General features: G+C 28.6%; 2 protein-coding genes across 2 annotated transcripts in view; one reads left to right on the forward strand and one right to left on the reverse strand.

Moving 5' to 3' along the window:
* The first annotated feature begins 6,813 nt into the window (after window positions 1-6,813).
* On the forward strand, window positions 6,814-8,232 carry LOC136986279 (uncharacterized). Its single transcript, XM_067283774.1, has 3 exons — window positions 6,814-6,909; window positions 7,341-7,983; window positions 8,112-8,232. Exons 2-3 carry the CDS (start codon window positions 7,355-7,357, stop codon window positions 8,230-8,232), a joined length of 750 nt encoding a protein of 249 aa, XP_067139875.1. The 5' UTR covers window positions 6,814-6,909; window positions 7,341-7,354.
* Window positions 8,233-12,950: 4,718 nt separating this feature from the next.
* The window catches only part of LOC136986358 (cell adhesion molecule Dscam1-like), a 49,913-nt gene continuing 48,554 nt past the window's right edge, over window positions 12,951-14,309 (reverse strand). Inside the window, exon 15 of the mRNA XM_067283877.1 lies at window positions 12,951-13,498. Within this exon, the coding sequence (XP_067139978.1) occupies window positions 13,460-13,498 (39 nt within the window). The 3' untranslated portion in view covers window positions 12,951-13,459. The remainder of the gene's footprint in view (window positions 13,499-14,309) is intronic.

The following is a 14,309-nucleotide window of genomic DNA, read 5'->3' on the forward strand; positions in this document are numbered from 1 at the left end:
ATCGTTGTACAGTAAGGAGGGGCTTAGAAGTGGCTCAAAAACTGTACACGTAATTAATGAACATCCCCTTAAATTAAAAAAAAGCTTATAAAAATTGTACGGATATGATACAGATTATTCTGTAGATAAAGCACACATACACATGTATACTGGTATATGTACAATTCACTTACAAAATATTTTATATGAAAAATTATATAATATTTTAAAATATATTATATACATTCTGTTTATTAAACTAATAGTATGGAACAGTTATATAAAGTTTTTATAACAGCGGTATAAAGTTTTTTTATATTTCAGTTATACTAATACGAGTTGTATACTATTATAATAATAAATATGGCTTAAATTATTAATTTTACTTAAAATAATTTAAAACTATGTTATCCATATACAATTATTATTAACAATTAAATATAATTTTAAGTTTTTTAACAGTAAACAGTTTCTAACAGTGTAACAAGAAATGTCTCTTACAGTACAGTACGTCCCATTTAAACATGTCTAGACGATCCATCTACTCTACAAGATTTACTTTTCACTGATTTTAATCATTTTAAATATAATATTTAATAATAATTTTAAATTTTAAATTTACATTTGTATCTATTTTTAATGCGGTTTTTGAATTTCGTTACAATAGGGAGGCATCAATCCCTTGTCTTTTATGACATCACAATTGATGTACACTGTACTTATCCTTATTTATATATAATATAGGCCTATATAGATTACTGTATTAGTAAGGATTGAAGTGAAACCAAAGAATATGATAAAATAATAGTTGTATATTTATTTTCCCTCATATTTTCCTTAATAATTTCGTGTTTTCGGCACACGAAACCAAAAATGTTCATTTTACAAGCCGAAGTGATATGACATAAATTTTATTTTTTTTATTTTTGTTTGTTTGTTTGTTTGTTTTTTCTTTATTTGTCTGAGTAGAATCGTGATCCGGTTTTGTTACGTATGGCTCGAAACTGTTTGTTTACCTGTTCATAGATGTTTCTTATGTATACGTAAGTAACGATGTTCTAGTTAGATTATTTTTAAATTCTAGAAAATTTCGAGATGAAGAATTTTGTTGGAGATTTTTTTTTCTTCTTTTTTAAATATGTTTTTTCGTGTTTTATAGATTTAATAATGTTGAATTTTATAATTAATTTAAATAATTGGCAAAAGATGTGTGGTTACAGTTCAACAGAAATGTGGGTTAGTAGGTATTGATTAAAATTGAAGGGCATATGAAAACATACTTTAAAAATGTGATGAAAACTATTCTGGAAGAGGGTTTCCAATTTTTCCTCTTGATATTTCTCATCAATACGCCTTTTTCTGCATTAAAAAAAGGAAGAAAAACACTCGAATTTTAATTGTCTATAACTAAATATAATCATATCAAAAATTAATTTAAAATAATTAATTGAATTCTTATTAAAATGATATTATTTCTTTAACTTCGGGTAAAAATAATACATAAATCTCTATTTTTATTGTATTATCTCAAGTAATTAATGTGGAATTTAATTAAAAAGAATGCATCCCTGCAACTGGATAGTATTAAAAATTAATAAAAATTAAAAAAACAATAATAAAAATCACACTAATTGTTGGGTTTTATATGAATTAAATATATTTTTAATATTTTATAAGAAATTAATACGAGTTATTTAAAAAATGGACCTAAATATGAAGCGCCGAACTATACAATTGATCGACGTATCCATTAACAACTTATGTTCATTCATATAATTTTTCAGAACTACGAGTTATTGATCCACATATTTAATAAATTCGCCATTAAAAATGAATGAATCTGTGGATCAACAAGGTTTTTTTTAAATATATAATTAAGCTTCGTAATATAATAATAAATTAAATTTTAGAAACAAAATAAAAAAAAAATAATAATAATAATAGAAATTCCAACAAATATATAACAAACAGTTTGAAAAGAAAAGCAAAAACAAGTTTACAGCATGAAATGTCCAATTTCTGACCTTTACGGTCAAGCAGGAGGGATGCAGTTTGATTTACTTGACCGAGAGATCAACCACGTGAACGAAAGAACATTGTGTATTTTACACAATAGGTTGTATACGTCAAATTTCAAAATGAATAATTTGTGGAGAATTGTTTAACTTCATTCTCTTGTACAAAATATTAAGGTCAAAATATAATTTTCATCAATTTTATAAATAAATTACAAAGATTTTTCTTAATAAAAATCTGTATTGTTTACTTCTAACTTTTTAAAAATGGGAGAAATTACGTTTCGATTTAAATATACACTGGCAATTTTAGGCATATTTTAGGCAACGTAGGTTATGTCTAGTGGTCTCTTTGCGCCTTTATAAGCCTCAGACACACTTATCTAGGTTCTAGATAATATCAGGCATCGTGTGATATGGAATTTACATTGTATATATTTATATAGAAAGCTCCTCTTGCTTAAAGCACACTGAAAACCTCCTGTAATATATAAGAAAGCTTTAATTTATTTTATTTAATCTTATAGGACACTCGTAGATTTAGATTTGTGTAATTTGCTGTTTCCTTTGTTATAAACGTGCTCGAGAAGCATAAGAGGTTTCCTGAAAGTTGTAAATTGTAAATGCCAATAGAATTGGGTAATAAATAAAGTTATGCACTTGTAGTATTTTGTACAACCTACTTATGGTTATTGCTATAAAAGTTCACAAATGATGGACAGGTGGGAAAAAATACAGTCGTGTGTTAATACCGGCGATATGGCTGGAAATGAGAACAATGCCCCAAGGCCCCTTCTGAACTCTCAAAATACAAAGTGTAAATATTACGCCGAGAGATTTTGGGTACTGTTACTGAATTAAAATTTTTATTTTTATAAAAATGTTCTCGTGTAGTTAATTAGTAGAGACTTAAGACAAAGCAAGCAAGACAAGTAACTTGAAAAAAATCAACACAGGTTTTATATTAATAGGTTTTTCTAATAGTTCTCATGAAATGCTGCCCAGTTTATGACGTAATAAACCTAAATGTATTGTCTAAAAACATCTGCAATTTATTTATAGAGAGAGAAAGAGAAAGAAGGTGAATGAGAAAGAATGAAATAAGATAGTAGCTGAAATAATCCCCCCATGTGGTGTGCGAGGCCCTATCAAGGAGCAAGGCCAGATCCCATTATAAGAGGGCAGATTTTTAAATTGTTTCTCCTTGTTCTGAATAGAAAAGCGTTCTGTTTACGTGTGTAGTAAAGTAAACGAAGGAGATGCTAAGTAGGAAACGTAAGAAAAACACTCGATGACGAAATAAAAGGGAAGAAATCGACAATAGAAAAATTGATGCGAAGCGTTAAATGGGGAGAAATATACGCCAAGCATTGAAAGGAGGAAAGAAATAAGAAGTTTTTAAGAAAGAAAAAATAAGCACAAAACATGGAAACATTCTTTAACTTGCAAGAAAACACACGAAGAATGTGCCTTTCTGTTTCTCCATTTTATTATTAATATTAATATTATTATGTAAGAGAATTCAAGTAGAGAAATTGATAAAGTATTAAATTACAAGTAGACCAATTAAAATCAAAAGTTGTAAATATATATTTTTTTAAACACTAATCCAAAATAAAGATTTAATTAACCGATAAGTAGAGTATAGCTAAGTGTCAAACTTATCAAGTAGATACAATGGATGATGTTGATGATGATATATTTCCGAAATTTTGAAGGAAATATTCTATCCCGATGACCTTGAATCCAATGAAACTAGACCAAGTTGACGATTGGTTCACTAATACCCAACTCGTCCCTAAGGTGCATTGCTGGGGCATATTGTGTGTACGGATTGACCCTCTTTTTTAATTTCCTGTAATTATTCAGGACGAAAAACGTGGAAACAAAGAAAATCTTCTCTTCGTGTTATTATTTTAGAAAAAAAAAGAATTTCTCCTTAATTTCATTCTGTTTGCACCTTACGTGAGAAAGACTACTTAATTTTACTCTCTTTTTTTTTTATAATCTTGTAAATCTTTTTACACTTTTTCCACTTAACCAACTTTAAACGAAAATTTTCTTTTAAATAATTATTTCAGTGTAGTTTTTTAGGACTAAATTGCTGTATTATTGGAATTAATTAATTACAGGATTTATAAAAACTGTCCCTTCCTATTCAATACACAATTTACAGCGATTTAACAAATTAAATTAACTTTTTAAACACTTTTAACAGTTTGTTCGAGCGATTAACTGACTTTTAGTGTCACCCTGTTTAGGCCTACAGCTCATAAAGTTTATTATTTTGCGCGATTTTTTCGCAAAAATTAAGGCGATGTGACGATTTTAGTAACATTTTTAGTGTTGTTTTCGCTCATAACAACAATATTCGTTTCGTTCATAACAACAATTTCGTCATTTATGAGTAGAAATGCTCATAAATGACGTAATTAAAATTCAATTTTGAAACGAAACAAAATCTAATTTCATCCAAATTTTGCCATGACAATGATTTAGTATGACATTGACTCATGTAAACATCACTTGTCATATATAAATACCATATACTTAGCCCATTTAAATGTGTTTTGGATCGCCTGCACACGAACAACAGCATATTTATTTCTATAGATGATCCGTTTAATCTCCCAATATCTGCTCCAATTAATTCGAGGTAAATAAAATATTTCTAGGATAAAACAAATTATAGAAATTGAACAAGAAAGTGGATCGATTTTTAAGTAAAAATATTTATTTGTGTATTATACACTTATGATATAGGTCAAGTCTATTGCTAGGACGTTTTTACTCCGTCAGAAAAGGAAATTTTTTTGGATATTTGGACCGAATAACGGAACGTCGATCAATTTTTCACGTAAATATTTATGCCGTTATTTAAATTTTGATTTATTTAAACTTTCCTTTCCCGAGAAAAATAAATAAAAAAGAAGAAGAAGAAGAATGAAAACCCAAAGCGAAACGTAGACTCATTCACGAGTTCATCAACCTTTTAAAGATAAGAGGCTCGGTTCCAAGTATGGGTAGGTCTGATGACATCATTTTATAGAAAGTCCGGCTAGGTCAATGGGTTAAGTAATTCATAAGGAAGGCCCTAAATTCCCCAATTCGCAATTATCATTAAAATTTTACAAAAATTTTCGTCCCCTCCACCTGTATAATATTAACTAGTTTCTGCTGCTGAAAATAGATATTCAGTGCATAAAATTACTCATTTCCAGATACTGAAATAAGATAACAGCGTTATATCGAATTTTATGAATATTTGAATAGTTAATTAATTAATTTTTTCTATAAAATACTCTCATCTTTAGTATGCACAATTGTTTTTTTAGAGGGGAATTCCAATATTAAATAAATTTCATTTAAAATTACAAAGTGTATTTCTGTTATGAATAATTATATATTGAAATGATCCAATATTCCAATTATATTATACAGTCAAACCTGCGAACAACGGCAACTAAGGTGAACGTGGCCGTTGTTTAGAGATTATTTTATATATCTTTTTGTTATAAAAAAGTTTAAGGAAAAATGTCCGCTGTTTACAGGTGGCCGTTATTGGGAGGTGACCTTTATTGCAGGTTCGACTGTCTTACAAGAAGAAAAAGCTGAATCCATTAATAAATCTTCAATTTAAGGCAATATTTTTTAAGATTTATTTTTTAAATAAAAATATATGCGCTTTTCCCAATAACAATAGCTTTTCTTTCTTTTTAAAAGTAACTTTTGAAAGAAAAAATAATAAAAGTAATACAAAAACTGTGTTAAAAATCCACTAAATATAGAAGACACGAAGCAAATCAGTGGTATTCCCACCAGGATGTAAAATTTTCCACACATTATATAATCTCAAAACATAAAACCGACAACACATCCTTGTATACGACCTCCTTAGTCGAAGGAGGAGTCACATATTAAAATACCATTCTTTAAAAATAATCTCGGAAAAGCCACACAAGAAGATAATAAGAATCGAAAATCGACTTTCAATTTAAAAATAGGGAGAGAATGAATTATTTTCAAAGTATTTTATAACGGTCCAAGACCTCTTGAACCTGTAGTTGAAACCTAATAGTCAAATACTATTTATAGTAACCACTATTGAACACATACAAAGTGATTTTTATCTGGTTGTCCGATAAGATTGCACTTTTAGATAAATTACAACAGTTCAATTGACTATTAACTTCCTGTTGTAAAAGGGAGTGAACAAAAGTATTCCCTTCTTACAATGCAATAATTAATTTTTCCATCTTAAATTCAAAAAATTCCCATGCTTCTGCCAAGATTTTCAGATGATAAGCTGAAGTTTTCACCATTAAAAATATGAATATAGAAATTTTATAAATGAAATTATTATTATTATTATTATTATTTTATAATAAGAAATAATTTGAATTAATTTTAAAGAGCAATTTTACAAATTCAATTTCTTTGTGTATATATATTAATATATATCAAAGCTTAGCCTACATCCAAAAGAGATTTTCAATACAATGTTGTATTTCTTTTTCTTTTCCATCCATCACCAGTATTTGGGCCACATCCGGTAAATCATCTGGGTTATCTGCCATCGGACTACGCATGCTCATCATCACGTAATCACATGATTACCGCTATCTTTTTGTGTTTGCGTAGAAGCAAGACCTTAACCTTCAATGCCTGCAGCGAAGAGATCCCTAAGGGGAAGAACGGGAGGAAAAATAGGGCAACCTGTTTGATAAAATGTAGAACAACCATTCAGGACAGAGGAGGAGGGATGGGCCAGTATATAAACAAAGCTGACCCAGTGATTATAATTCTCTCAGGCGAATAAACATAGCAAGCGTATACTAGGTGCTCTTCGTCAGTTTAAGCTAAAAGGCCAAGAGGCCTTCTCTATCCTGCACTGGTGTAGTTGCGGTAGTTCAAGGTAAGTCTACGATTTAATAAAAAAATAAATAAATAAAAAAAAGAAAAGATAGTACATAAAATAACAGTTAAGTCCGTTAAACCTACCTGTTTTTATATTCCTGTTGTGTCAAACCATGCATTCGGTCACATAACCTCTGCAGAGATGCGGAGTTAGTGAAGCAAAATGATTGCTTCTACATTGCATGACTGTGACCTTCTATTATACTAAACTTAGTCTGTCAAGATTCAGTTTGGAGAAGGCTAAGCGTTTTATAGCATCTAAACTCGTACGTAATATAGGTATGTAAGTAATCCTTAAATTTTAAATGGTAAATTAAGCAATAAAACTTAACTATGTTTAATTTAGAATTATGATTAAAATAGTAAACAAGACAGTAAACAAGACATATGTATTATATTTTACGCTTAATTACTCTTATTGTCTTTCAGTTATTCATTCAACCATGTTGACTGCATCGACTTTAACGCTGCTAACGTTTATATTTTTGGCGCTCGAGCCCACGCATGGTGGACATTATGGTAGTTACGGTGGCGGTGGAGGATCCTATAAAAGTTACGGCTATGGAGGATCTCATAAAAGTTACGGCTATGGAGGGTCCCATAAAAGTTACGGCTATCCTATAAAGACTATAGTGAAGCACATTCCCAAACACATTCCCATACATAAACATGTTCCTGCGCCAATACCGGTACCTGTACCGAAACACTTTAGTATTTTAAAACCTTTGCATTTAGCAAAATTTATACCTGTACCACACGTAATACCGGTGATCAAACATTTTCACAAACCTGTACCTGTTCTAAAATCGATACCCATCCCTCACACTATACCGATACCTAAATTAGTAGCACTACCCATAAAGATCAAGATACCCAAACCTGTAGTGGTACCAGTTGCTAAACCTTATCCCATTCCCAAACACGTGCCTATACCGGTACCGATACACATACCAAAGCCGTATATCGTGCCCATCTACAAGACTGTGCCTGTTCCCGTGCCAAAAAAGATACCCAAATTCATCAAAATCATCAAGGAGATTCCAGAAATCATCAAGAAGCCAGTTCCAGTTTTGTAAGTAGTTTTTTATTTTTCCTTGTTTTTAAAATCGTTAAACCACGTGTCGAATTAATGACGTGGAACGTATCGACACGTTATTTGTTCACTTAAGCCTAAATTTTTACACGAATCGATTTTAACAGCATCGACGATGCTCACGATGGATACCATGGAGGCAAAGGAGGAGGAGGAGGAGGAGGAGGAGGAGGAGGAGGAGGCGGAGGCGGAGGGTATGGTCTTGACAAACATGGTGGTGGCTATTAGGACAACATGCATCATGAAAATTTGGAATGAAGCATGATTTAAATACGATTTAGTTACTAAAATATTCCTAATAAAACTCGGAAGCTTTCTTTCGGTTTATGGTAAGTTCTTTGCTTCATCTTTATCTGTGTAGGTTCCATGTAGGTGGGGAAGCCGATATCCTTCTGACCTTCGGAAAGCACTCTTAATTTTGGAAAGCATGCTTCTTTCAAGGATCCTCATACCAAAGCACCTTTATTCATTTTTTTTTTTCTAGTAGCAACTGTAGTTCTTTTCTAGTTCCAGCATTAAGTTGCCTTCTTCACTATGCACATGACACACTTTATTAACCAAGTCAACGGTTTTCCTTATTTGTTTCGGCCGAAACTGGTTGTATTTTATGTACGTGAATCGTTTAAAAAAAGGACAATAATCTTAATTTATTTTTTTTCAAGTGACTTTTAAAATATTATTATAAATTTGTGCTTTTATTTGTCACTCAGGGCAATCTGTCTATTGTATCACTTTCCAAGAAAAGCACAAAGTTCTGTAGATGTATAAGCATAATTCATATTTATATTTTGTCAATATTTATGTTAACAGTATTTTTTTTAATATATATATCTAAGTAATAAATATACATTATACCGTTCACTAAATTTTTACTGACTTATTGGAGATTGTTTTAAAATGCAATAATATTTTTTTTCATGTGCCGCTGTATGCACTAAATTATGTAAATAAAATTGTCATATTTTTATGCATTTATGTTTTATGTTAAATTTTATTTTAACGGACACAATTACAAATGAAAAGAATATAAAATCACGCGCAATTTATCCTTAATTAAATTTAAAAAAAAGATTTTCTATTAAAAATTTCAGGGCGTAACGAATATTTCTCTCACGTTCAGTCAAAAGTCAAGAAACTTTATAGTAACTTTCACATTAAAACGGTTCGATGTAATTAAAAATTTTATTCATTTTTATGCAGAATATAAAATTTCTTTGATATTTAAGATCCTAAAAAATCAATGGAATTCTCCAGATCGTTACTTTCGCATTAAACATTCCAATAATACGTATCCTGTACTGTTATACAATGCGTTTCTATGAAGTTGTTAACACGGATCTTGGCGTGTCAAGAGAAGGAACTTAATGGCGTTTGGAACAAGCGTGTTAAGAATTCTTTAATAGAGTGGAAAACAAAAAAAGAATTAGAATAAAAAAATAACCCTGTAGTAGACTCGGCAATTTTTTTAAATGTTTATTTTGCCTATCTTTTGTCTTCTAGCATCCATACTTGCAGAAAGTAAGAACGATGATGTCACTTTCTTAGTTCATAAAGTAAAGAAATGTCTTTTAAACCTGTAAATATCTCAGTAATATAATTTTTATGGGCATTCCAGATAATATTTTATTAATTTTTTTACAAAATGGAAACAAAAGAGATAAAAGACTTTGTTTTTGTTCTTTCATTTGTCAAACTAGGACAAATCAATTACTTAATTGGATTGTATTGTAGTTCGATTGCTTCTAGAGGATCATTATTTGGCTAGACACAACTAAATTGTCCTTTCGAAATTAAAATTACCGTACGTGGACGATTTCTTTTTTCTTATTGTTTAAATATATTCAATTAAAGAAGACATTATTTTAAATTGGAGGAGTTTTGTTTAAGGAGTTCGTGCATAATTTTCTTACTTAACAACAGTTTGCCAGGAAAACAACCGGGAAAGAAGCCACATGTTGATATTGAAAAAAGTGGGTTAGGTTCATGTTGATTTAACCACTCAAACAACTGACAAGCTTCAAATTTACCAAAATCCAGAATGGGTTAGGTCAAGCGCAAAATTTGATTTAAAAAAACAAAAAAGAAAAAAATATAGAAAAATAGAAATACGTGAATTGTATGCAATAATATTTCAAGTCTGCATCATCGTTTTTTTAAAATTTGTACCCATTGACGTCAAAAACACGTTATTACATAAGAATAATCTCAAAAAATAATGAACATATATGACAACCATGATTTATGCACTTAATATCTTCTACGGTTACATGCACCTCGAATGACGACGATGATGGATTTACGACAATAAATTTGCGATTATGGAAAATATAGAATGTAGTTCAAATTTAAAAAAATCTGGGTTTCCGTTTGTCTGCAGGCTGTCGAAGGGAGTTGGCTGTCTGCCGGTCCTCAGGCTGATATCAGTACGGAAGTCGTTTTGATGTAAAAATGATGTCACGGCACAATTTTTGGAGGTGATGAGATGCTAAGAATGCATTAAATATGAGAGTAATATAGATACATTTATTACACCCGGCAGAAAGTCTACAAGGGCAGTAAACTAGCAAACGCAAAGCGTTACGTGAAGTCACACTTCAGTTACAATTCTATTTTTAGCAACATACGATAATTTGAAGCAAAGTAAACTGAATGTATCAACAGATTGCAAAGTGCTTAGGTGTGGTTCGTTTACTTAATCCTTGAACATGCGAACTTGAAATTAAAACCAATGGTGCTTCTGACCTAATTTGAGACATCTCATTAAGGATTTGTTTGTAATATTCAATTCATTACAGCTTGAAAATGTTCTTCGCTATTGACGCTTGAATGATATTCGTTCGTTATTAAAGATTTAAATTATCGATAGGTCAGTTGCGATGTCTTTGATCCGGAACATTTAATCCATCCGGGTGCATTTTCACAGAACTAATGCCAAAGTTGAATATGCTTGAACGTGATCAGACCAGAAGTAATATCTTTCTATGCTCCGTAACTTTACACTGCTTTTGAAGCAAAATTAAGGAAAATTTTTGAAGTCACGTTTTAGCATAAGACCCGTCACGACTTAAATTCATAAAGGAAAAATATAAGAAGAATTCAACATTACGAATATGAGGATTTTAACCATATATACATGCAATTTTTTTTTATATAAAACATAAAATAGAATGTCGGAAGGCCGGACACATTAGGTCAGAATTTTTATAGTACGCGTTCTAGTTCAGTAGCTGATTTGATTTTGACCCCTTTAGATGTTTTATGAAGAATTTTGATTGTATCTTTAATATTTATGATTCTGATAATTATATCTTTTTTTGTTTTTTCCTAATAGTAAAATACGTAAGATGTACCTGTATAACGTATACGTAAATACATTGTATGTAGTTTCCGTATTCAGTAATACGATGGTGCTAGATAATTTCAAATTTTGATCATTTCTCAGCATGTCAAACAATATCGAATGCTCCAGTTAACAAGAAAATAATCTATTTAATTTATATAACAAAACTTGAAAGACAAGTTTGTGCTTTCAACAACTATTCTACCATAAAATTTCTATCAATCATATAAAAAGTTATGAGGAAATTTGGCACTTTACAGTATGATATATAGAATTTTGTAACAAATATAAATCTAAAGATAGAAAATTATCATTTGTCACAGGAAATTGTTCCAAAGGCTAAATAAAATAACATTTTTATAACCATTACATTGTATTTATATAAGATTAATATATTACATAAAAAAATATTTTTTTTTGTATGTTATTCAACTTAAAATATATCTGTACATCCTCAAATAAAGTACAGTTTATATATATTATACTAAGAATGATTTCTTCAGTAACCTTGACCTTATTAAACAGGAAGTTAATATTTGAAGATTCAAGAAAGTAAAATTTTTTTGATTTTCAGATATGCAATAAGTTAAAAATGATATCAATAATTTATAACAAATATTTTCACTAATTTAATTAATTTTTTTCAAGCAAAGAAAAAAAAAATAGACAGCTTTGTTTATTGCAGAAGATATAAAGTTAACAGCTAAACAAATGTAGATCAAGTTTTTTTAAACTAATTTTATTTTTTTTTATTTACTGATTATAATTTATTGTTTTTCTAGCTCATATTTTAAATTTAAAGAATGAAATAATTTAAATTTTGCTTTCTAAAAATCTTAATTAACAAAAAACTGTATTATGCTCATTAAATAATACTAAATAAAATAAATCTTCAACAAAAACTATTGTTAATCATGGTTTGTTAAGATCACTCTAGACTTCATATGTTTATTATATATAAAATACTGTTGTTAAACATGATTAATTTATAATAAAATCATGTTTACGTAAATATAACGTACAGTTAATTTTTTAAAAACAACAAATACTGACGGAAACAAAAAAATGGTCATTGTTTGGAGATTATTTTGTAAGCATTTCAAAAAAAAAAATGTTCCTAAAAAAATGGTGGAAGATTATTGGAGGATAAACTGTATAGATTTGTTTAATAAAAATTTTTAAACATCCCATATTTAATAATTGTGCTTTAATGTTTCAGATATAATTTAAAATTATTTCAGAAAGAGTAATTATTTATTGTGACATTGTCACAATGCTGGGCTGCAATTTTTAATTTATTTAACTTAAAATATATGCTCTTCAGTGTCTTTACCTTATATTAGTAGTGGCTTAACCCCTGTACATCATACTTTTTAACAATAGAGTCATGTTTGTCATCTATGTAACAATTTCAGGGAAAAATTTTTTAATTGAAATAACACAACTTCTGACTTGCATCAGAAATTCATATATAGTTTAATCAGGGCCTCCTGCCCATAAGGTTTCCATACCTAGTCTTGTCTTTCATCTATATAATTCCGTTTTCGAGATTAAGGAAAGACAGACAACATTAAAATGCTTCAATTTTTAAAATTAAAAAACACAATTATATAATAAAAAAAAACTTTAATTTATTACAAATAACTTTATACAATTACACTCACTCAATTATTCTACAAAGTTTAGAATAAATTGAGACTAGATTATCTTAACTTGGAGAAAGTGCATTATAAGTACAGCTTGAGCAGCATATTAGATTATTAAAATAATCGAAATGTCAATGTACATAAAATGTATATACTATGCTAAATTCCATTTTGTTCAATAATTATTAAATTTGAAGCTGCATTATTTCATTAAAACTACATGGTAATTTAAATGATATAAATATACAAAAGTTTCATAAAAATATTATAAATGTGTTCGTATATCTACATTATAGTACAGAAACATTTGAATTCATTTTACTAAATGTCACCAATCACTGTGGTTTAGTTCAACGTGTAGTCTGCGAATTGACACCGACAACGGCGAGATTGCACATTAGTCATTAAATCTCGACTTGACTTACATTGACTTATAACAAAATGACAATTAAAAGTATTTTCTTGTTAATTAAACTTTCAAGGTTTTCAACTGTAGCTCTTTTTCTTTCTGTAAAAAAAAAGTTAATTATATAACAGGCATGTCTAGTATTGTTTTCATAACATAAATCAAACTCAAAAAAATAGGACATTTACTTATAGTTTATATGGTTATTACATTTATTAACCTATTTAAAGAATAGTAAATATGGTATATTGTTATATTGTTTTATAAACAATACTATATTAACTATTCATAATGTACAAGCATATTAAAATATATTTTATACTTTAGCTTATAAGTATAAAATAATAATTTTTGTATTAACCTTTATTTTTAAATTTAGATCTGTTCAAAGTCATTTTAAAATAACATTAAATTAATCTTGTTTTTACATTGCTGAATTGTTTAAAAGTTGTTCTATTTTAAATATAGTGTCAAAACAGTATTGTATTGTATAAGCTAATTTCCGAGTTTTTCTATTTTATATCAACAGAAAAAGAATTAACTTTAAAACTTTAATTACATAATGATTGGATACAATAAGAAAAAACAACAAAGCCACAAGATAAATTTAAATCAAAGGAAAACTTTTGATTTGTTTTATTTCTGGTACAAATTTTTCTAATCATCATTTAAAAAACTACACCAGAAATTATGTATAAATAAGGAATTAATTTAAAGTTGAGTAATAAAGTTGAGTTATCAAAAATTAAATTTACCAAATATTAATTACCATTATTAATATATAGTTTACAGCTAAAAGATTTGAATTAAAATTTATTTTTAATTTATCCTTTTTCATTTTAATTTTTTAAAGCTAAATTTATCAAAGAATAATTTATTTTACATTTGAATAAAGCATTGATATTAAATATTC

The sequence above is a fragment of the Centruroides vittatus genome, unplaced genomic scaffold (assembly GCF_030686945.1).
Source record: "Centruroides vittatus isolate TY-2023 unplaced genomic scaffold, ASM3068694v2 scaffold_1015, whole genome shotgun sequence".
Taxonomy (NCBI): Eukaryota; Metazoa; Arthropoda; class Arachnida; order Scorpiones; family Buthidae; genus Centruroides; species Centruroides vittatus.

Bases quoted from the DNA above. Each gene is read 5' to 3' on its own strand.
- LOC136986279 (XM_067283774.1), top strand. From the start codon at position 7,355: ATGTTGACTGCATCGACTTTAACGCTGCTAACGTTTATATTTTTGGCG. The intron at 7,984-8,111 runs GTAAGTAGTTTT...CGATTTTAACAG, and splicing joins AAGAAGCCAGTTCCAGTTTT to CATCGACGATGCTCACGATG.